General features: G+C 42.8%; 1 protein-coding gene across 1 annotated transcript in view; it reads right to left on the bottom strand.

The window, feature by feature from the left end:
- Positions 1 to 25,110, bottom strand: part of Galnt17 (polypeptide N-acetylgalactosaminyltransferase 17) — a gene marked incomplete in the record, with an annotated part of 518,181 nt that overhangs the window by 309,023 nt on the left and 184,048 nt on the right. The window contains 1 exon segment of the mRNA XM_008851109.3: positions 5,287 to 5,470. Coding sequence (XP_008849331.1) covers positions 5,287 to 5,470 — 184 coding nt within the window.

Here is a 25,110-nt window from a genome sequence, read left to right on the forward strand (position 1 = left end):
CCTGAGGCACATCAACTTCATCTTGCTGAATGGGATTAGCTTCCTCAATGGGATTAGTTTCCTCAGGCAAGATTGGGGAGGGTGGGTCTGCTGATGGTGCAGAGATCACTTCATCAGGTGAAGTAAATTCCTCAGAGCCTGAGGATTCAAAATCCTCAGCCTCTTCAGGATTCTCCCACACATCTCCATCCCACATGTCAGGATTCCAATCTTTCCCTACCAGTGCCCTCACCTTTACTGCTGATACCCTTCGAGGCTGGGAATTAAATTTGTGTTGTAGGTCAGCCAAAAGTATAAAAAGGGCTCCAGCTTGATTTTCTGCACCTTTAGCTCTCTGGCTGCTGGAGAGAAGAGTCTCTTTCAGGGTACACTTGGAAACATTTAAACTGTTGATTCGAATCTGGAGCTTGTCAATTTTATCATTAAGCTCATTGTTTATCTTCATCACTTTATCGAGAGATGCTAGAAGTAACCAGCCAGAATCGTTATTTTTCTTATTTTTGCACAAATTGTCAAATGTTTTATGTATAGAGTCACTAAATTTCTTGCTCTACACAAGAAGTGAGTTAGGAGATTCAAATGGGTCTATCTGCAAAATTGTTTCATAGTCTACCCCATGGATTTTCAGTACTCTCCATGCTGTCTGAAGACTCTGACTTGGAGAGCCTGCTCCAAATACCAACAAGTCCGTTAAAGAAATTCATTCTTTCAATTCTGTTTCCCTAGAACCACTCCTGGTACCACAATCTGTATTAGTCAGGGTTCTCCAAAGAAACAGAACCAGTAGAATGAATATGTATAGAGATTTATCAGCTTAGTTCACAGGATAGAGTCCGAGTAGTCCAACAATGGCTGCACCACACTGGAGAGGCTGAGAATCTGCAGTCACTCAGTCTACAAGGCTGGATGTCTCAGTATTCCCAGTCGGTGCTGAAGGTCTGATGAATTCCAAAATATCAGCTAGTCTTCAGTCTACAGCAGCAAGACAAACTCACCAGCGAGAGAGAAGGCAAGCACCAAGAAGCCTGGCATTCTCCTCTGCCTTGGCCTTTTATATGGGCTGCCATCAGAAGGTAACACCCACATTTTGGGTATGTCTTCCAGCTTCAGATGATCCAATCAAAAAGGCCTCTTTCATTTCAGTTAATCCCAGATCCAGTCAAGTTGACACCCAGGATTAGCCATCACAGCTGCTGAGGACCATTGTCCTCCAGGCATGTCCAGGCAGGAACTCTCAGCAGCTGTGATTCCCAAGAGACTGGCAAGAGATGGGATCAATTAATAACACATCCAGGAGTAGGGGCTCACTAGGCCCTGCCCGTCTCCAAAGACCTGTAACAGTCTTTGGGCAGGGGGAGATCTGCCCCTCCCTGAGAATCTATAGCCAGTTAGTGGTTGCTAGGGGGAGGGGTTCACGAGGCCCCACCCATCCTGGAGGATCTTTAGACAGTTAAGAAGGGAGAGATATTTTCGTCAGTAGCATAGCCATATATAAATTGTATATTCTCCCAAATTAAATTCAGGGATGCACCAAGCTAGACTTTATGAATGGGTTCTTTCATCTGACACTGCAGCCTTGGATGGTAAATCTCAACTGTCATCTTGAGATTTTGAATCACCATAGAAACATGGCCATGTCTGTGAGAAAGTTTCTAGGCTGGATTATCTGAGGTGGGACGACCCACCCTGAATGTGGGCAGCACCATCCATGGACTGGGGTCCTGGGCTGAATAAAATGGAGAAACTGAGCTGAGTAGCAGCATTTATCTCTCTCTGCTTCCTGACTGTGGACACGGGCTGCCTTCCCACCATGATGGACTGCACCCTGGATTGGCCTGTGAGCCAAAATAAACCCTTTCTTTCTTTCATCCTTTTTCTTTTTTGAAACAGGGTCTCCCTGTAGCCCCAACTGGCCTGGAACTCACTATACAGACTGGGCTGGCCTTGATCTTAGATATTCACTTGCCTCTGCCTCCTAAGTGCTGGGATGAAAAGCATGGGCTACTACACCGGGTTCATCCTCTCCAAAGCTGCTTCCTGTCAAACATTCTGTCACAGCAATGCAAAAAGTTGGTAATGCAATTGCCCTATCTGGGGAGAACAGACATTTGTTCATCTCCCAAGAAAAGTCATACATTGGAGTCTCACAGAGGATTGTCCTTGCCCATCTGTGTCCCTCCCAGACAAGAGATGAGCAGATCAGAAGCATCTTGACATGGGGGTCAATCACCTGGTACATACTGGGAGCTCACTGAAATCTGTCCAGCTGAGCCAATTCTAGCACAATGAATGTAGGATGCTTTTCTAGCCTCATCAGAGAATGAAAAACAGGGCTGTGTTTATTTGCCAACATGGAAATAAGAAAGGCTAATCAGAAAACCTAGGAAGTGAAAACCGCCAGATGTTTCTGAGAGCTCAAGTCCAGAAAGACAAAATAGCTTGCAACGGGGGTGATGTGTGTTTTTCCTAGTGATTCAAAAATGAATGTACACTTATTAGGTGGAGAGAGAGAGATTTAACGGGTTTCTCAACTAATGCTGTAATTTTAAATCCATTTAAGATAATTTTCTTTATCTTGAATTTATTTTTCTCAGTAACCAGGATACTTAACTGATTTGCACAAAACCCATTTGGAAAAGAAATAATCTACTCCAAACAAGGGTGTACTCTAAATGGAAAAAAAAAAGAGAGACACTGAAAAATTTAAAGAAAATGGACAACGTGTTTGAGAAACCAGAAACCCAACCTAGAAAACAGGGACTCTCAACTTTCCAGCAGGGATGAGGAGGGGGCCCCAAAGCCTCACCCTGGGGGAGGAGCTATTGACAATTGAAGGCTGCTGAGGGAAGGGAGAATCACCAGACTTGGCCTCTGGTTTGTTCTTCATGTCCTAGTGGATAGCCACACATCCATGTGCATATGGATATTTCTACTAATAACAAAAAAGGAGAACTTGAAATTGGGAGGGTTGACAGGCTGGGGGGGGCACTAGAGAGAGTTGGGGAAGGGGTAATGGTGAAAGGGTATGATTAAAAGACATTGTAAGAATGACTTTTTTCTCCAGCACCATATTTCTGCATGTAACCTCGTTTTTCTCTTTCATAAGGAAAAAAAAAGAAGAATTTTAAAGTCTGAAAGCATAGAACAAAATTATTTCCCATAAGTCAAAGAAGCTGGAACCAAACCTTTTAAAGGGTAAGAGTCTCATTCAAACAAACAAAACTATGAGTTGAAATAATAATGAGAGTTTTTTCCTTACCTATTATTACCTGCCAAAAGCATATTTCAAAAATGCTAAAGACCAGGGTTGGAGGGTCCAGCAAAATTCCAGTAGATGTTGCTATACATTTTTTGAAGGAAAATGTTTTTTTTTTCAAGAAGAAATTGCTATACAGCCAAAATTCCAGCACCCATGGGGGAGGTGAATCTAGGACCCTCTCCATATTCAGGAGCTTTTGGCAGTTGACAGTTGCTATGGGAGGGCTAGTCATTCTTTTTTGGGGGTGTGGTCATGGTAGGTTTCCCATGCACAGTGGATGGTCTCACACCCTTGCACACAAGGGCACCACTAACTGGGCTTGGTGGGTTGTTTTTTAAAAAAAGACATTTAGTTGGGAGTAGAGATGTATTTGTTGAGATACAGAAGGGCAGCGAGTTGAAGGGAGAGAATGGGTGTAGATAGTATCATATTTTGTTATATATATGCATGGAATTCTCCAAAAAAATTCATTAAAAAACTCCAAATAGTTCTAAAGCAAATAAAAAAAACAAGAGCTCAGTGGTTAAGAGTACTTGCTGCTCTTGCAGAGGACTTGAGTTCAATTAGTTCCCAGAACCCATATTGGGTAGGTTCACAACCACCTGTAACTCCAGCTCCAGGGGATCCAATGCCCTCTTTGACCTATGAGGGCACTGCACTCACACTTCCACATACCACAGTGCACACACACACACACACATACACACACACACACACATGCACAAATTACAAAATAATAAAAATAAGTATAAAGGATGGAAATGATTAAGTATTAATTAGCATGACATAATAAAAATTGAAAATAACTGAAATTTTCAGTAATGGAAATATTGATCACCATGTATCTTAACAAAAAATGCTTACTGAGGTCTGGGGAGGTTTGCTGGGTAAAGTATTTGTCTTGCAAACATGAGGACCTTATTTCAGATCCCTAGCTCTGACTAAAATGCCAGGCATAGTAGCATGCACCTGTTATCACAGCTTTGGGGAGGCAGAGACAGGAGGATCCCTGGGCCTTGCTAGCCCTCCAGTCTAGCTGAATCAGTGAGCTTCAGTCTTAATGAGAGACTCTGTCTCAGAAAATAAGGTGGAGAATCACAGAGGAAGACACTGAACCTCCACCTCTGGCCTCTACACATTACATGCACACACTTGCCTATGCACTATCCCCCAAGGAACATGAACACACACACACACACACACACACACACACACAAACACTTGTGCTATGATTTCAAAAAAGACAAAACTGGCACATCACATATTCATAATTGCTATAGAAAATAAACTCAACAATAACATCACAATTTTGTTACATATATGATATGTGACAGAATAAAATATTATCAATACACTGAGCCTGGTGTTCATAGCTATAATCCCAATACACAGGAGACTGAGGTAGGGGGATTTATTATGAGTTTGAGGCCAGCCTGGGCTACATAAGACACTGCCTTACAAAACCCCAAATGTACATAAAATAACAATGATAGATACATTGATCGATAGATGATAATCAATAGACATTAAAACTTCAACAATTACCATCTCTAGGTAAGGAAACTAATGTTTTTTTATTTAAAACTTTTTTTTGAGTGCCTTTCTGTACTGCTTTTATAACAGTTTAACTTTTTTCTGGGGTAGTCTATAGTAGCTGAGGCTGGCCTCCAACTCCTCATATAGCCAAGGATGACCTTGAACTTCTGATCTTCCAGCCTTGATCTCCCAGGGGCTGGGATAACAGGTGTGCCTCCAGGCCTGGTTTATGCAGTGTGAGGAATGGAACCTAGGGTTTCATGCGTATTAGGCAAGCACTCTACCAACTGAGCTATATCCCCAGCCTTTAATGTCTTCATTTAACTAATACTGCAAAACCAACAAAAGGCCTTGGTTGACTTGAAGAAACAGAGGAAAATAAAAGATTCCTCTGGAGTTACAAATATCACCATAAAGAGCGAGATTCACAGCCAAATCCACCCACGTGGTGGAGCTGGTGAGTTCCTAACCAGGGTTTAGCCACAACTTACTTAGTGGGCCGATAATCCGGAATGGACCTATCCAACGAAATCTTTTCGCTGAGGTAGGAATTGTAGCCATACTTCTCATGAGGTCCTTTGGCCTTTTCTTCTTCAGAGGGGGAAAGGGTCGCAGGAAGGCCCCCTTTGCCACGCCCACCGTAGCCTTCAATGAGTCCAAGTGATTTGGATAGGCCTAGAGGAAAAGAGGAGGGAAAGAGTTATTGAAAAAACCCTTACCTAGATAAATCACACAATCTCAGATATGGCTTCAGTAGAAATTTGAACATTCCCTATCACAGAAGAAAATGTCCTTAGCTTACTTATATATGCTCTGAGAATATGTATCAGGTGGGGGGGGCAGGGTACATGTAGCCCAGGCTGGCCTCCAATTTACTACTTAGCTGAGGATGACCTTGAACCCCTGATCCTCATACCTCCATCTCCAGAGTGCTGGGTTGACATGTTTGTGCCACTACACTGGGTTTTTGCATGTGCTGGGGATATATTTACGGATAGGAACATCCAAGCCGTCCTCATCTCTGGAGTTCAAGTCTAAATATCTATTAGGATCCTCTCTCTGTTTTTGGAAACACATGAAAATCACGGTCCATTAAAAGAGCGTTAATAATGAAAGAAATGGAGACTGAGAGAGCCAAAGAGATGGAATGGAGTGGGGCACTGTTGTGAGTGCCCATCTCCTTTTCTCTCTTGGAAAATCACAGCCAGGTTAGGCGTGCAGGAAGAGAAAATTCTAGGGACATCACAGGGAAGTGCCAGGCTGTGGGAGGCACTGTTTCAGGAGAACTTGAAAAGACCATACTTGATCTAACCAGGTGTTGAAAGTGCTAGTGAGGACCCAAAACAGCTCTTTGCCAAATGGTTGTATTTAAATTTCTTCTAAACAGCAAATGGAAATGTGTGAGGATAAATCAGAGAAAAGAAAAAAGCCCACAAGGGTGATAAAGGTATGCAGAGGGAGGTTCTAGGGTAAGTTTCCTTAGCAACCGTGGCTCCTAGGACGCTGGCAGAAGATTTCTGTCTGTTGTCCCATTTTACCATAAAGAACTTGAGGAGCAATTTCAGAAGGCGGAGCTCTGAGAGGTTTCACTACTGAGCTAAGAAAGTTTATGCTATGGCTCTCACAGGAATTTGAACATACTAGGCAGGATCTCCACACTGAGCCACACCCCCAGCCCTTCGTTACCAGTAGGTACCACATGAATATAAACCACCGGTATCATCCCTTCCCTTTAAGGGTGAGCAGCTGTTGTTCCCAGGGGGACCACAACTTCCCAGGAAGGCATCCCTGGGCAAGTCAGATGCCAACAATTCTCATTGGGTAATGAAAGATCTGCAGCAAAAAACAACAAAGTGCACCCTCTCCTGTCATCTCTGCAAACTGAAATGTATTTTCTGTAACATCAAGATCAAAAGCACAGGCTTGACCAACAACTGGGAGCAGTCTTAGAAGGACAGCATTCCCCAACTGAGAACAGTTACTACACTTCAAAGTGTTCTTCTGGAAGCTGGACCTCCCTGCTCCCTAACCCCTCCCAGCAGAGCCTCCATCAACAGAGAATCTCATCATCCCAGCACTCGCTGTCTACAACTTTGTCTCCATCCCACACTCCACCTTGGTGTGGAACAAATATCCCAATAATGCCATTTTCACTAGGCTCAAACAGTCTCGCAAGTCAAATACAAATACTTGTGTTTGTTTTTAAAATCATTTGGCATAAGGCATGGTGGAGCACACCTGTGATCCTACCACTTGGGAAGCAGAAGCAAGAGAATTATGAGTTGAAAGCCAGTCTAGACTACATACTGAGACGCTATCTTAAAAAAAAATGAAAAAATAAAGTCACGTGTAATAAGAATGGATCATAGAAAAGAATTTGGCTGTTCTTCAACATGCTACAAATGGTTATATGACCAAGCCACTCCAGTCCAGGATATGAATCAAAGCCAAATAAAAATGTATGTCTACGATTCTTCTCATACAAACCTACAGCAATGGTGTCAGCATACACAAGACCCACACAAACTTAAGTAGACAAAAACCCAGCACAGAACTGTGGAAATGAACAGCAGGCCCCAATCTCAGTCAAAGAATTATTGGCAGCTGATTACTGCTGGGTGAAGAAGAGCTTATCTTCTTAAAGGGAGAGACTCTAGATAGATAAACTGGCTAGATCCCAGTGGATGAGCTTGCACTGAGGGATATCTGGGAATACTAACTTTACATGATAGGCCTTAACAAAAATGACATAGCCCCAGTGGGAGGGTTGCTATGGGAGGGTGCCAAAGGGGACAGGGGTATAAAGATGATTTTCTGTATGAAATACACAGAAATTCAATAATATTTTTAAAAATGTATGTCCACACAAAACTCCAACCAAATGTTCATAGCTGGCTTATGCATGCCACTAAATGTTGGTAAAATGTGATACTGGCATTCTTTGGTATGCTCAGAAATAAAGAATGAAGTGACTAGGTATGGTGGTAGCTGATGGATGATGGTTGGATGAATGAATGGAAAGCTAGATAATAAGAGATGGTAGATTATAGAAAGATAAAGGATATAGATACATAGGTGACAAAACATAGCTATTATAGATTATAGACAGATGACATATAGACACTAAATAACATGATAGAGATGATAGATCATAGATAAAGATGATAGATTATAAACAGATGTTAGATATATGGACGACAGATGATAGATTGATAGATAATTGGTGAATGATATTAACATATAGACACAAATGTAGAGAGATGATAAATGATTAGTATATAGAGAGAGATACAGATACCGACAGACAATAGAGCTTCTCTGTCCATATATATGAAAGAATAAGTAAGGTTCTTTGGTGACTGAGTACATCAAGTGGCATAGCTTCACGGGAGCTTGGATCACAAGACATTTAATTAAGTTAACACTATGGGTTATATAAAATACTGTCATGAATCTTGTAACTACAAAACCCTCTCATGATGGGTCATTCTGCTTCCACCAAGGTAAAGCATTAAGGCTACACATAAAAGCTTTCTGGTAAAACACAGAAATACTAAAATTGTTTTAAATTGTATAAAATACATAGTTGAGCTTGCAGGAAAGAGAAGCTCCTGAGATAAGGTAAAGGGAGAATATAGACAGTCAGTTGAGAGAGAAGAAAGGACAAAGTGACCCTTAACTAAAGGCTAACCGATGAGACACGGAATCTAGATTCCCCAGAAGAGGAAAAGTGAAACAGAAATATCTAAGAATTGAGACTCCCTTGTGGAGTATACTTGGAAAGAAATGCAGGTAGTTGTTATTTTAATCGAAGGACTGGAGGGGGTGAGGTTCCTGTCTGGAATCCCCCAGTAAGGGGCTGGTGGTATGGTTCAGTGGCAGAACACCTGCCTAGAATCCCCCAGTGAGGGGTTGATGGCTCAGTGGTAGAGCTCCTTCCTGTGCAAAAGTCAAAGTGAACAGTCCCTGAGGAGTAATGACCAAGTTTGCCCTCTGGCCTTCACATGCAACCACCCTCACATGAACATGCATACACACACGGGGGGGGCAGGAGAGAGAGAGAGAGAGAGAGAGAGAGAGAGAGAGAGAGAGGCTTATGCTACAAAGGACATGCAAGGAATTTAGCTCTTAACAGGATGGTATATTTTTCCTTGTGATTGTAACTTCTTTCCATTCTGAAAGATGCCCACTTAGCCTCACAAAAACACTGTGCCTCCCAGCACAATGTGACAACTATGAATTATATATTTCGTGGTGCATGTGTTCCCATTTTCCCCCCAATTTCATCTGCCAGAAAGGCTCAACAAAGCAGCAAAAACTTCTTCTGGCATCTGAATGTGCTACTTAGTGGGCTCCAGAAACTGTTGGCAAAGGAAAATAAGACTTCAAGTCACAGACAAAGACCAAGTTGGTCTTTGCCAGAGAACGTTGCCACTGGAATATATTCAGTTGACCCCACTGTATTAGTCCCTTTTCTCCATGCTGTGACAAAATAGTTGAATAAAAGAACTTAAGGAAGGGTTTATTGTGGCTCCCAGTTTGAGGGTACAGTCCATCATGGTGGGAAGGCATGGGGGCAGGAGTGTGAGGCAGCTGCTCACATTGTATCCGCAGTCAGGAAGCAGAGAGAGATGGATGCTGGTGCTCAGATCACTCTCTCCTTTTTATTCAGTCCAGGACCCCAACCATGGGATGGTGCTGGCCACACTCAGGGTAGGCCTTCCTGCCTCAGATAACCCAATCTAGAAATATTCTCACAGATATGCCTAAAGGTGTGTTTCCTGGGTGATACTAGATCCTGTCAAGTTGCCATCAATATTAACAATCACATCCATGCACCCAGAAAAGCTTTTTTCCAAAAACAAAAAAACCTTGCTCTTAAGCCAAAATTACTTAAAGCATAAAGACCACTGTTTGCTTCTTAGAACCCACATAAAATATCAGATGTGGTGGCCTGTGTTTGAAAATCTCAGTACCAGGAAGGCAGAAACAGGAGGATCCCTGGGGCAACAGGACGTCCAGTCTACCCTTTTTGGCCAGTCTCAAGCCAGTGAGAGACCCTATCTAAAAAAAACCAAGGTGGACAACGCCTGAGAAACAACACCTGATGCTGACCTCAGGCCTCCACACCACACGAACACATACCCACAGGCACACAGGCACATACACATAGAGATTAAATAACCCTGAGAAAATCCTGTGATAGAAGAGAAGACAATACTACAGTGAATCTATCATCACAAAGGAGAAAGACTCCACACTAATGGATGTTACAGAGAAATCAAACTTGAGAAAGGCCAGTTGGGTGTTAGAGAAAGCTCATCCAGGGGTCTAAAGGCAGCCCAGTCTGGGAAGAAGTAGTCCCAGAGTGATGAGAAAGAACAGGAAGCAAGGCTGCCTGTCCGCAGGGATGCCCAGGTGGAAGACCAACAATCTTGTATTAACAAGAGCTTTTTATTACAGCAATAACCAATCAGAATACATAATATTGAAGGAAATCTATTCATAACAATGACTGTATTGCATCAGTCCAGATAAGAATATTGGAATCTTTTCCTAAGGTGAATAAAATACAACATACATCAACTGGCAGTGCAGACATGTTTCCTAATTGGAAGATTAAATAGGAAAACACAATAGTGCAAACTACAATTTTTCGTCTTTGGGAAGGTGTGCTAGGATTTGAACTCAGAGACTTGTGCATGTCAGCCAGGCAAGCATACTTGCATTGAGCTGCACCCCAAACTCAATTTCTGCATTTCTTTAAAGTCTGGAAGATAACAAAGGATGCTAAGATTAACTTACAAGAATGCGGAGGTAATTAAATTATATATGTATGTATACACACACACACATATATTGAGAGAGAGAAAGAAATCGGGTCAGGGATGGGGTAATGGCTAAGAAAGCTTGCTATGCAAACATGAGGATGTGAGTTCAGAATCCCAGCACCCACATAAAAGGCCAGCTGTGCTCACATATGCCTATAACCCTAGTACTGCAGGGAACAGAGACAGGAGGATCCCTGGAGCTTGCTGCCTGCCAGTCTACCTCTAGATTCAGGGGATGACTGTGGTGGTTTGAATGAGAACGCACCCCACAGACTCAAGTAGTTAACATTTGGTTAGTTGGTGGCGCTATTTGGGGACAGTCACAGAATCTTCAGCAGATACGGTCTTCCTGGAGGAAGCACATCATTGGGGCAGGCTTAAAGAATTCATAGCCTTGCCCATTTCCAGTTTCACGCTCCCTCTTGCTTCCTGCGTGTACTTGAAGTGTGAGCGCTCAGCTTTCTGCTCTGGCTGCCTCCTGCCATGCCTCCCCACCATGACGGCCTCTTATCCCTCTGGAACCACAAGTCCAAATGAAATCCTGTGAGTTCCTTTGTCATGGTGCTTTATCATAGCAATAGAAAAGTAACTAATACAGTGATCCAGCCTCAAAGGAACAAGGTGGTAGAGTGATCGAGCAGGACACTCAAAGGACTCCTCTGGCACATATGCATACACCACACACATATACAGCACATACATGTCACACACACCACATACACCACACACACTGCATACATATTCACTCACACACACATATGGATGAGAGAGAGAGAGAGAGAGAGAGAGAGAGAGAGAGAGAGGTCCCTTCCAACATTAACTTGGGAATTTTGCTTCGTTTTCTTTTGTTTGAGACAGGGTTTTTCCTATGGAGCCCAGGCTGGTCTCGGCTCACAGTGATCTTCCTTCACTCCCCTCTCCCCCACTCCCTGTTTCCTGTTTAAATCAGAAAATCAAGCAATAGTAATTAATGTAGTGTTGTGATTTAGCTACAGAGATCCCCATGGGCTCTTGCACTGAACACTTGGCTCCCAACTGGGTTGCCATGTTAGGAGATTCTGGAGACCTGAGGAGGTTGGGACTGGCAGGAGGAAGCAAGGAACTTGAGGCATGCCTTTGGGGGTTCTAATGGAGGTGAAGTCCCGCCCTGGTGTGCTTCCTCCTGCTTGCCATGAAGTGAAGGACTCCTCCCCACACACCTACCACCATGATGCTCTGCCCAAGCACATTGGACCAAGCAACCATGAACTGAACCCTCTGAAACCTTGGGCCAAAATAAATTGTTCTTACCTTAAGCTGTTCTCTCAGACATTTCCACCACAGCCATGTCAAACCAAATAATGATAACATCCTGGGCAGTGGGAGGAATCTCACATACGTGCTAGGAGGTGAGAATTTAAATTATTACTTTCAAAAAATTTACATCTATTTATCACGTGTGTGTACAAAAATTTACATCTATTTATCATATATCATGTATTTATTGTGTGTGTGTGTGTGTGTGTGTGTGTGTGTGTGTGTGTGTGTGCATACGAGGCACATTGAGCATGTTGAGGTCAGAGGACACCCTGCAGGAGTGGAGTCGGTTCACTCCTTGTACCATGTGGGTTCCAGGGATTAATCTCAAGTTTGTTGTGACTAGCAGCACATGTCTTTCCCCACTGAGCCATCACAATCACTCTAGGTTTATGAGGTGCTGGTTTAGAACCCAGAGCTTCTTGCATACTAGGAAAGCACTTGACCAACTAAGCCACATCTCAGCGTTCTGATAGGTTCTATTTTTCTGATAGGTACCAAACATTAAATAGTAAAAATCACCCTAAAATTTATAAACTTTTGAAATATTCCTTTCTAGGGCTGGAGAGATGGCTCAGTGGTTAAAAGCAAGTACTACTCTTGCAGAGGACCCAGGTTTGGTTCCAGCACTCAAATGGGTGGCACACAACCACCGGTAACTCCAGTTGCAAAGGATTCAGTGTTTCTTCTGGTCTCTACAGGCAACTGCATTCACATGTGCAAACTCAAAATTTAAAATAAAAAAAATCCTTTTAAAAAGAAGTTCCCTTCTAGTGTAGTCAAGGACGATTTTTTTTTGTTTTGTTTAGTTCTAAAGGGCAATTTTTTATTATATTTATGTACAGAAAACTCAGCAGTGTACATTTAACCCAGGTTGGTGGTGAGTCCTTTGGCCTTTCCAGCAGTACTGGCTAGAGACACAGCAAAAGAAGAGGAGGCTGCTGGCCCGAGCTGAGAAGAAGGCTGCCGGCAAAAAGGGACATTCCCACAAGAGACCCCCTGTCCTACGAGCAGGGATCAACACCATCACCACCTTGGTGGAGAACAAGAAGGCTCAGCTGCTGGTGATCACACATGATGTAGACCCCATTGAGCTGGTGTTCTTCTTGCCTGCCCTATGTTGCAAGATGGGGGTCCCCTACTGCATAATCAAAGGGAAGGCCAGGCTGGGGTGGCTGGTTCACAGGAAGACATGCACCAGCTTGGCCTTCACACAGGTCAAGCCAGAAGACAAATGCACTCTGGCTAAGCTACTGGAAGCTATCAGGGCCAATTACAAAGACATGATGAGATCCACAGTCACTGGGGAGGCAACGTCCTTGATCCAAAATCTGTGGCTCAGTTTTATTTTTCAAGACAAGTTTCATGTATCCCTAGTTGACCTTAAACACACTACATAGTGGAGGATGACCTTGAACTTCTAACTTTCCTGCATCCACTTCTAGAGTTCAGGGATTACTGGCATCCACAATCACTCTAGGTTTATGAGGTGCTGGTTTAGAACCCAGAGCTTCTTGCATACTAGGAAAGCACTTGACCAACTAAGCCACATCTCAGCATTCTAGGACAACTCACATGTAGATGATGGAGATGGTCCAGGAGCCCAGAAAGCCTGTGAGATTCACACACTTGATACATTCCTCTGTCCACATTGGTGGTAGATTCCACATCACCTACAATGGCTCCATCTTGGCAGCAAAAATAAACACCTCAGGGTATAAATCAACTCTGAGCTGTCCTCCCTCTTCCCTCCATACAAGAGAGGACACCATTTTCTCAGGGACTGCAGGTCAAATGTATGTGTTCACAGCCAGCCAGCATTATTCTTTGAGAAACAGGAATGGTTGGGACTTGCAAAAGACACACAAATTCCAGAGGAGAGAGAGATGATCCCAAGGCAGCCAGGTGCCCTGTCAACTTATGAACTTACTCACTGGTTTGGTGGCCAGAGATCATCACGGAGAAACATGGTTCACAAAGATACACAAAAACACTCAAAAATATTCACACGTATACTCACTCACAAACACACAAACACACATGGATACACACTCGAAAACATTCACGTATGCATTCGCTCACTCTCCTATACATATAAACATGCATGTACACACACGGAAAAACTACTCAAAAATATTTACAGTTACACTCACTCATAAACATACAAACATGCAAGCACACACACTTAAAAACAAATGTTCACTCACTCAGAAACTCATAAACATACATGCATATACTCACATACACTCTCCTATAAACATACATGTATACATACACAAACACATTCAACATTCACACATATATTCACAGTCTCCTACACACACACTCAAAAACATTCACATATTCACTCACTCATAAACACACATGCACACACTTACATGCACACATACACTATCTTCCACACACAGTTGCACAATCATTGCATATTCTCAAACGTTCTCATAAATGCTCAAACACATGCACATATTTGCATACACACATTCTCATACACACTCATACAAACATACATGTGTACACATACAAACAAACTCAACATTCATACATATACTCACACATTCTCCAATACACATAAACACTAAAAAATCATAATATACACACTCAAAAGCACACAAACACATATGCAAACATAAATGTATACATTCTTCTCCACACACAAACACACATATGCAGTCACATATTCTCAAACACTCATAAGCATTCACACAAACACATGTACACACTCACATATAAACATGAACTCTCATACACACTTAAAACACACATGTATGCACAAATACACACAGACTCTCACATGGTCACATGCTTAGCCAGTAAGCTGGGCATGTCATGTTCCTGTATTCAGTGGGATTCCATAGATCAGAGGGGTTTCTACAGGGGAGACCCGACCTCTCCATCAATTCACAGTCCTGGGCAGATCTGATCCTGAATTAAAACATTTGGAAACTGATAGGCCATACAGACCATAAGGAAATCACAGATATATGCAAAGTAGCAAAAATTCCTGGCCAGTTTCCATGTATTTTATGGCAAGCGAGAAATCTTCTATAACCCAGAACACTAATCAAGGGAAGGGTGGGGCTGAAGCTCAGTAGGTATGACACTTGCACGCACGCAGGCCTGGACTCCATCCATAGCACTGCATACACCAGGTGTGGTGGTACACACATTTGTGATCCCAGCACTTGGGAAGTGGAAACAGGAGGGTTAGGAATTCAAGGTCATCATGGACTACATGAGAGGTAAGTTTAGAGACACACCAGACATGGGGCTCACTATCCCAGCTATTAGGCATATATAATACCTCTACTGATTAAGATGCAGAGACAATGGGACAGAAAATGACAGGCAAATCAACGAAACAGAAGATAGGAAATACTGCCTCCAGAGAAAATGGTACCATTCTGGATACCAACAATACTGATAATAAATTCAACTAACAAGAATCTGTTAATGGAACTGGAGAGATGGCTGAACAGTTAAGAGCACTTGCTGCTCTTGCAAAGGACCCAAGTTCAGTTTCCAGCACCCACGTTTGTAGGCTCACAACTGCCTATGACTCCCATTCCAGGGGATGCAATGCCCTCTTCTGTCCTCCTTGGGTACTGCATTCAGGTTTCATACCTGCATATTCACACACGTATACATAAAAATTCTTAAATCTTTTTTTTTTTTTTGGCCTTTTTGAGGGTCTCCCTGCAGCCTCAGCTGACCTGGAAATCACTACGTAGACTAGGCTGGCCTCAATCTCACAGAGATCCACCTGCTTCTGCCTCCCGAGTACTGGGACTACAGGTGTGTGAATTGAGTCACAGCACCATATCAAACACTTCAATATGCTATGTATTGAACATATATGTATTTTATATTCTAATTCACTCAATTCACATGTAGATATGTATCAAAATATTTTTAATTCATGACTCAAATACATATGTGTGTGTGTGTGTGTGTGTGTGTGTGTGTTCATTTATTTATTCTTGATTGGGAATTGAACCAGGGCCCTCTACCACTGAGCTACATCCCCAGTCAAAAATTAGTCTTCTGTATTGGTTTCTTTCATTTGTTTGTCTTGTTTTTAGAGATTGGGGCCCAGGCTGGCCTGGGACTCGCTACGTTGCCCAGGCTAGCCTACAACTCATAGCAATTCTCCTGCCTCAACTCTCAGTTGATGGGATTACAGGTGTGTGCCACACACCCTGCCTCAAATAGCACTGCTGATGTTGTTTATGGGTTTTTTGTTTTCTTTTCTTGGGATGCTCAGATTGAACTGAGGTCCCTGCACATCCCAAGAAAGTGTTCATCTTACAAATCTTGCTTTATAAGATTTGGTTTAATTTTATTTATGTACATATGTGTTATGTGCACATGTGTGCAGTGCCCATGGAGCCAAGAAGAGAGTGTCAGATCCCTTGGAGCTAAAGTTACAAATGATTATGAGCCACCAGTGTGGGTGCTGACAACTGAATCTGGGTCCTCTGCAAGAGCAGCCAGTGTTCTTAACTACTGAGCATCTCTCCAGCCCCCACAAAATCTCTTAACTCGGTGTCCTCTTCTCCAATCAGAGAAGCTCAAGTAATCTCTTGCTTGAGTTGCTGCAGTCATCTCCTGACACCATATATAGGATGAAGCTTCTGGTATGCAGCTGTGATCTCCACTTGATTAGAACACATCAATGCCACCTGTGGAAGACAACCTCAAGGATGCCACATGCCATAGGAAGCGGGTCATTAGGCAACCACGGCGCTAAGTCTACGTGTTTCTCTACTGCATCCTCTGTTTCTGCTGTACCAACCCTAACTCCTGATGTTGCCAAAATGACAATGACCAGGCTCCCGCTGCCAGTCCTTTCTACATGCAACAAACCCTGAAAATGTTTTCTTGGGTGAATTGGTTATTGGGGACTCACATGCATGGCACACAGGCACTCAGCTGAACCACAGTCCAGCCCCTCACTGGGGGATTCCACACAGGAGCTCTACCACTGAGCTCCACCTCCACCCCATCGCTGGGGGATTCTAGGCAGGCGCTCCAGCCCTTAGACATTCTCTAACCTTTTTACTCTTTGATAAAGACTCTTCTTTAGCTATCCAAGCTGGCCCTGCACTCACTCTGTAGCCCAGGCAGCCTTAGAATTTATGATCCTTACACCTCAGCTCCCCAAATATCTGGAATTACAGACCTGTGCCAGAAGGCCCTGCTTGAAGCCCTTTTTGAATGCTAGCCAACCTAGACTATCAAAAGATTCTCTGATTTTCAGTGGAAATCTCACCAAAAATCTTAGTTGATTCCAACAGTAGCACTTCTATGAACCCTTGACTGTTCACTCATGTGGGCTCAGTCCTCTTGAGAAAAGGAGTGACCAACCCTTAGTATCTTGCACATGGCCTGGTGCACAATAAGCATCTCAAAAATGTTATTTACACAAACGAGCTGTCGAGTAAACCAACAAGTACATGATGTGAATGAATGCATTATAGGTCGGGCTGGCCAAATACATCACTGTGGTCTAGTGTAGACATAGAAAGCTCTTAGTGACGGGTCAGAAATCATCCAACATTGCTTCATGAACTGAGTCAAATCATTATCAACACCCCAGTGCACACATTCTTGACATTTGTTGACAATTGCATTATGATGATGATTCTGACATTTTCCAGCCTGTATCCTCAGAGCTTGCCAGACACAATGTCCTAAGGTTATGTCGACTTTAATATCCCAAATGAAATCATATGAATTCAACTGTGGGGTATGAAGATGGTTCGATTGGCAAGTGATCACCTCCCAAGCATGAGGACCTGAGCTAGATTCCAGGAACCCAGGTAAACAAGGAAGTAAGGTGTGGTGGTACATGCTTGTAACTCCAGCAATGGGGGTGTAAATAGATGGAACTCTGGGATTTGCTGGGCAGTCAGCCAGCTGAGGAAAGAGCCAGTCTCAAAACAAGGTAAACAACACCTGAGGTTATCTCTGACTTTCACATGCACATGCACACATATGCACACACATGAACATGCACACACAATACACATGCAAACAAAGAGACTTGAACTGGGGGGTGCAGAGATGGCTCAGTGATTAAGGGCACATGTTGCTCTTGCAGAGGACCAGAGCTCCGGTTCCAGCACCCACTGTGGGTGGCCTACAACTATCTGTACCTCTAGACCAGGAGCACCATTGCCCTCTTCTGTCCTCTTTGGGCACTGCATTCATGTGTACATGTGTATGCACACATACACACAAACACACTCACACAGTTAAAAATAAAGGAGCTAGAGAGATGGCTCAGCAGTTTAGAACACTGGGGGCTCTTACATAGCACCTGGGATGTGTTCCTAGCACCCACATGGCAGCTAACAACAGTCTGTACATAACGCCAGTACCAGGGAATCTGACACCCTCTTCTAGCCTCCACGGGCATTGCATACATGTGGTGTACTTACACACATTCAGACAAAATACTCAAACTCATATAAAATACATATAAATAAATTTTTAAATTTTTTAAAAAAAATTTATATGTATGCATGTATTGCTTGCATGTAGGTAAATGGACCTGTGTCATGCAATGCCCGCGGAAGTCAGAAGAGGCTGTCATAAACCTTTCAAATAAAAATGTTCAACTCCATCAGTTGCTGCCTGATGGAAGAGCACTAGACACACAATGTCCTCCACTTACACAGTCAACAGAACACCTGTGGTCCAACTTAGACTCTTGAGTCAGGAGGAAGGGCAGACCAATCGACTCTGCTTCTCATCTTGGAGAGCGATTCCAGACACTGCAGTCACCCAAGAAGAAAGAGCTCATCCTTTGCAAGGCAGTATACTCTTCCACAGCTCAAACACACAACACTCAAAAGATGCAAGGCTGTCATCATCCAGTGAGTGTTCTCCTCTCTTCAATATCTACCATACAAAAAATTTAACTTGCATGTGATTCCAAATATTCCAAGACATTACCATGACCTTGCCTTCTCTAATTTTTTTGTCCCATGCTAAACTTTATCCTGATATTAGTGTGCTTCCAATCTTCCTGTGGTGGTTTAGTAGGCTTAGGCTGCTGGAGCTGTGGGCTACTGGTTTAAACCACAGATATTAATGTCTCACAGTTGTAGAGACTGGATGTCCAAGGTCAAGGTGACAGCCAATTTTATTTTGTTTTCCTTTTCTGTGGTTTTGATTTTTTAATATTATTTTTATTTGCTTATGTGCATGAGTGTTTTGCCAGAGAGTATATAAGTGTACTAGGTATGTACGATGCCTGCAGAGGCCAGAAGAGGGTGTTGGATGCCCCGGAACTGGAGTTAGAGATGGTTGTTAGCTGTCATGTGGATGCCGGGAACTGAACCTCTGTCCTCTGCAAGAGCAGTCAGTGCTTTTAATCACTGAGCCATCTCTCCAGTCCCCATTTTGATTTTTTGAGGTAGGGTTCTTCTATGCAACATAGGCTGGCCTGGAACTCATTGTGCAGCCCAGGCTCTACTCACACTTGTGATTCTTGCACCTCAGCTTCTTGAATAATGGGATTACAACAGTGGGCCTCTATACCTGGTTAAATTAGGTGTGGGATGAGGGCTGTTGTGACAGTTGATATTGATTGTCAAGTTGACAGGATCTGGAATCACCTCTGAGCACATTTGTGATGGAGTTTCTAGAGTGAGTTAGTTGAAGAGGGAAGACCCACCCTGAATGTAGACAGCACCATGCCATGGACTGGGGTCCTGGACTGAATAAAAAGGAGAAAGTGAGCTGAGCACCAGCATTTATCTTTCTCTGCTACCTGACTGTGGATGCGATGTGAGCAGCTGCCTCACGCTCCTGCCACCATGTCTTCCCACCATGATGGACTGTGCCCTCAAACTGTGAGACAAAGTAAACCCTTCCTCCTTAAGTTGCTTTTGTCAGGTATTTTGTTACATCAGTGAGGAAAGTAACTAATTCAGCTGTTCCCCTGGCTTATAAAAGCTCTTTCTACTGGGTCTTCATACAATATAGTCTCTGTGTCTTCTTTTTTATATAGTTCAGTGCTGGGGACTGAATCCTGGGCCTCATGTACCCTAAGCCTGCAGGCTCCTATTGAGACACTCTGCCTTTCTCCCTCTTGTGGCAGCTCCACCTGCTAGACATCATCTAAACCTAATTACCTCCCAAGGGTCTAAGCGCCAAACATTATCTGCTGTGCAGCTGTTTTCTGTGAAGTTTTTTAAAACCCAGGAAGTCAACACAACTGAAGAACTCACAAGGTCTGCCCCCAAGGTTATAGGCAGTAATATTACTAGGGAGAAGAGACTCTCTAATCAGCTGAGCTGTCTGGAAGTTGTTCAGGGAGCCCCAGGGATGGAGATCCCGAGTCATCATCCATGCTTGGAGTGGGCTTTCGGATGATGCAACTGCCTTTGAATATGTACATCCCTGCTGCTACAAGAAATCCCTCACCCAAGTTCCTGTAATTAACCCCAATAAACTTCTGGTTCACTAAGTTAGAGTTGGAGGGGGATCATTTCTTTGGTTTATTATCAGTGCCCTATCTTGAATAAACAGATGTTTATTCCCATCTCCTCAGGAAAAAAAATCACATAGTACGGTTACATTGATGGTTAGGGCTTTACCACTTGAATTTGAGGGGGACAGAATTCAGTCGCTGACACATGCACTGTCAGATCTTGGCCTGGAAGGCAGTGTGGTGATTAATAGGTTTCTGGTGGTGCATCCCCCGCAGCTTGGAACACTAGAAGTACATTTCTGTCCATTAGCCGAACTGTTCACGCAGGCTTTTGAGTTTCCGGGAGTGATGAATCACTGTGGTGTGCTCCAAATACCTTTGGAACAAACCGTCCATAAATTCTCAAACTGCTGTTTTATTCAAAATGGCATGTCTTACATGTATTATGAACTTTGTGCTTCCTGGAATCTTTCAACAAAGATTATTTCATTTTATCCTCATTCAGCCAGTAAGAACACTGTGATCCGACAAGGAGGATTACAATGTGCCAGAGTTGTTGGCTACTTAGTGCTGGGTCTAGAACCTGGGTCTCCACCTTTGCCTGCCAAGGGTGTTTAAAGAAAATGAACTTTTTAGTTGGAGGGAGAGCTCAGTGGTTAAGACCACTGGCTGCTCTTGCAGAGGACCTGGGTTTGGTTTCCAGCACCTACAGGGCAGCTAGCAACAATTCCAGGGGATCTGACACCCTCTTTTGACCTCCTCGGGCATTGCACAACACATGTGCCCATACATACATGCAGGAAAAACACTCATACACATAAATAAAAATAAATAAATAATTTTTTAAAAAGAAAATACACTCTCAAAAAATTCTGGTGAAAAAGAACCTGCTGGTGAGAATAAAAATTGGTGCAGGCACTGCAGAAACCAGAAAACTAAAAGCTAGAGTATCATCCAGTTCTGCCACTCCTGGTTAAAGAAGGTAAGTCAACATAGAACAGAGATGCCTACATATCCCTGTTTACACAGAGTTACTCATAACAGCCAAGATATGGAGCCAGCCTAGATTCCTATGAGCACATGAATGGATAAAGAAAATGTGACATGTACACATGCAAAGGAATTTCATTCAGCCACGACAAAGAATGAAACTTCGTCATTTGCAAAGAAACAGAAGAAAATGAAGATCTTTAAGTGAAATAAGCCAGACTCAGAGACAAATATTGCATGTGTTCTCTCATATACTGAATCTAGCTTTTTAAGATACACATATGGGGTGGGGCTGGAACAATGGCTCAGATGGAGCCATGGTTAAGAGCACTTACTGCTCTTGCAAGAGGACCCAATTCAGTTCCTAGCACCCATGTTAGGTAGTTCACAATCGCTTGCAACTCCAGATCCAGGGGATCTGATACTCTCTTCTGGCTTGCATGGGTACCCACAAACACATGGCATGCATTCACACAGATACCCATACATATAACTAAACTTTTTAAATTTTTAAGAAAGAAGGAGGGGAACTATTTAGGGAGAAGGAATACCAGGACAGAGGAAGGGGGATCAAGTAGTATAGTAGCGGGTAAGCATGAACATGATATACATGTATGAAGATGTCATAATGAAACTCATTATTGTGTGTGCTAATTTTAAGGAATAAAAACAAAAAAGGAAAATAAAACATAACTCTCAGATTTAATTTGACTTTGATTAGGAGAATCAAAAAGGCCAGAATCTCATCCCATCACCAAGCAAACACTGGCACACTCCCCCCACACTTCACTCCATGTAAGGTGATTAACATGTGCCTCTGGCTCACTCTGGCTGCCAATGCACCGTGGGGGTCGAAATGAATATTTCCAACAGAGAGCAGAAGCATTTGGCAGCCACCAGGCCTTGCTTAGAGCAGATGGATGAAGAGAGCGCATGGCACAGGTTAACTGGATCTTAGCCCCACATCAGTTAGAAAAATCACACAGTAGACTAAAGAGCTGACCCAGGATGGGAAGGACGTTGAATTGAACAGTGCGCCCTACCTGGACCTTTGAAATGTGCATATGACCAGGCCATCTGCTACATTGGCTCAATATCCTCCAGGCCAACCAACTATCAGAGGATATGCCCTCCCCTGAGCTTTACATGATACACCGCCTTCTGGGGTTTCATTTCTAATGAGAGGGGTTAAACAGCAGGGAGAGGAGATCAGTGAGCAAGGCTGGTCTCCATCAACCCTGCCAAGAGTACGTAAATTCCAATTAGCATATATGTAAATCTACTGGTTTTGAGTGACAGCAATTCCAGCCAATGCTCTTGAGAGTAATCCCTCATCCATGCTCCTAGAATCTTAATAAACTCTGGTTCTCTAACCAGAGACTCTGGTGACTCTGGTCACCTGGACTTGGTGGACTTTTTTCCTTGGTCTGTTATTGGTGCTCTATCTGGGATGAACAACACCTTTTCGTGTGCACCAGGAAAAGCAACACAGTGGCAGTGGAGGATGACCTTGAATTCCCAATCCACTAGTCCCTCCCTCCTGAGTGCTGGGAGTGACAGGTGTGCACCACCACACCTGCCTAAAGTGTTTTGGATTCTGAGTTTTTGAATTAGAGGTGGATGCAACAGAACTTTTTAGATTTAAAAAACTGCAACTAGAAATGCATCTGGTCCCAGGCATTTCAAACAAGGGGCATGGGAACTGAATCACAGAGAGTAAACTATGAAGTCAGAAAGAGGAATAGGGAGGAAAAGAAAACGCAAAAGAAGCCGCAGAGAAATGGATAATATGGGGCTAGAGAGTTGGCTCAGCACTTAAGAGCACTGGCTGCTCTTGCAGAGGACCTGGGTTTGATTCCCAGCACCCACATGGTGGCTAACAACTGTACCTAACTACTGTTACAGGGGAATCTGACACCTTCTTCTGATTTCCAAGGGCATTGCAGGACACAGGTGTACTTACATACATGCGGGCAATACACTCATATGCATAAAAAATAAAAATAATAAATAAAGTATTTTAAAATTAATCTTAAAAAAACAAAAAGCCAAGTGTGGCCATCCACATCTATAATCCAAAACTTAGCAAGCTCCAGATTCAATGAGAGATGCGCGCACACACACACACACGCACACACACACACACATTTTTTAAAATTACCAAAATAAAAAAGAAAGAAAAGAGAAAGATTCCATTGGTATATGCACCACATTTTACTTTCCATTCCCATGCAGTTGAATACCTAGGTTAGTTTCGTAAGAGCTACTGTGAATGGTGCTGCAGTAAAGATGGCTGTGTGAGTACCTCTGTAATAAGTAGACTTTGAGTTATTTGGCAAATTACCCAGAAGTGGAATAGCTGAGTAATATGGAGATCTTTTTAAGATTTTTGAGAAATCTCCATACTGACTTCCACAGTGGCTGCACTACTTTACACTCCCACCAGCAGTGTATAAGAGCTCCCTTTTTGTCCACCTTTTCACCAGCATTTATTATGTTGTTTTTTTTATAAGATTTATATTTCTATTGGATTTTTTATTTTGTGTATGAGTGTTTGCCTCCATGTATGTCTGCTTACCATGTGCAGGCAGTGCCCTCAGAGTCCAGAAGAGGGCATCAGAGCTCCTAGGAGCTGAAGTTACAGGTGATTGTGAACCAGCAGATATGGGTGCTGGGAACTGAATCTCAGTCCTTTGAAAGGGCAGCAAGCACTCCTAAATGCTGAGCCATCTCTCTAGCACCTGTTATGGTTTCTTAATGACTGCCTTTCTGATTGGGGTGAAATGGATTCTTGATGTAGTTTTGGGTTTCATTTCTCTGACAGCTAGTGGTGTTGAATTAAAAATATTGTGTGGTTTTTATTTTTATTTTATGTGTATGAGTTTTTTTGTCTGCATGTATGTAAGTCTGCCACGTGTGTGCAATGCCCACAGAGACCAGAAAAGGGTGCTGAATCCCCAGAACTGGAGTTATAGAGTTATGTTAACTGCCATGCGGGTTCTGGGAACAGAACCTGGGTCCTCTGCAAGAGCAGACAGTGCTCTTAATCACTGAGTTATGTCTCCAGCCCTGAATATTTTCATAAAGAAATGTATTTAACAATTCTTTAGTACACATGAAATTTTACCATTTATTAAAGCCAAAATATTTCATATTAATGAGATGGCCATGTTTGTTTAATTTCAAATAAAGAATTAAACCATGGCATAGAACATCTTCAATATTTTTCAAGTTGATGGATATTTTGATTTGAGGTTGAACATTTTTTCATACCTATATTGGCTATGTATATATCATCTTTTGAGAAGTATCTGTTCATTTAATTAATTTATTGATTAGGTTGTTTGATTTCTTATTTTTTAGTTTAGATTTGAAAGAAACAAAATTCTTCTGGTTTTTTGTTTGTTATTTTGAAACAGGGTCTCATGTATCCCAGACTAGCCTCAAACTCATTATATAGCCAAGATGGATTTAAATTTCTGATCCTCCTGTCTCTGCCTCCTGACTGCTGGGATTACAGGTTTGTACCATTATGCCTGGTTTATACAGTGCTGAGGATGGAATCCAATGTTTCTTTAATGTTTAAAAAAGATTTATTTTATTTTAATTGTGTGTGTGTGTGTGTGTACAGTGCCTGCAGAGACAAGAAGAGGGCATCGAATCCCATGGAGGTGGAGTCATCTGCCCCATGTGGGTCCTGGGAACTGAACTCAGGATCTCTGCAGGAACATCACACACTCTTCAGTGCTGAGTTGTCT

The sequence above is a fragment of the Nannospalax galili genome, unplaced genomic scaffold (genome assembly GCF_000622305.1).
Source record: "Nannospalax galili isolate Female #2095 unplaced genomic scaffold, S.galili_v1.0 scaffold444, whole genome shotgun sequence".
NCBI classification, from domain to species: Eukaryota; Metazoa; Chordata; class Mammalia; order Rodentia; family Spalacidae; genus Nannospalax; species Nannospalax galili.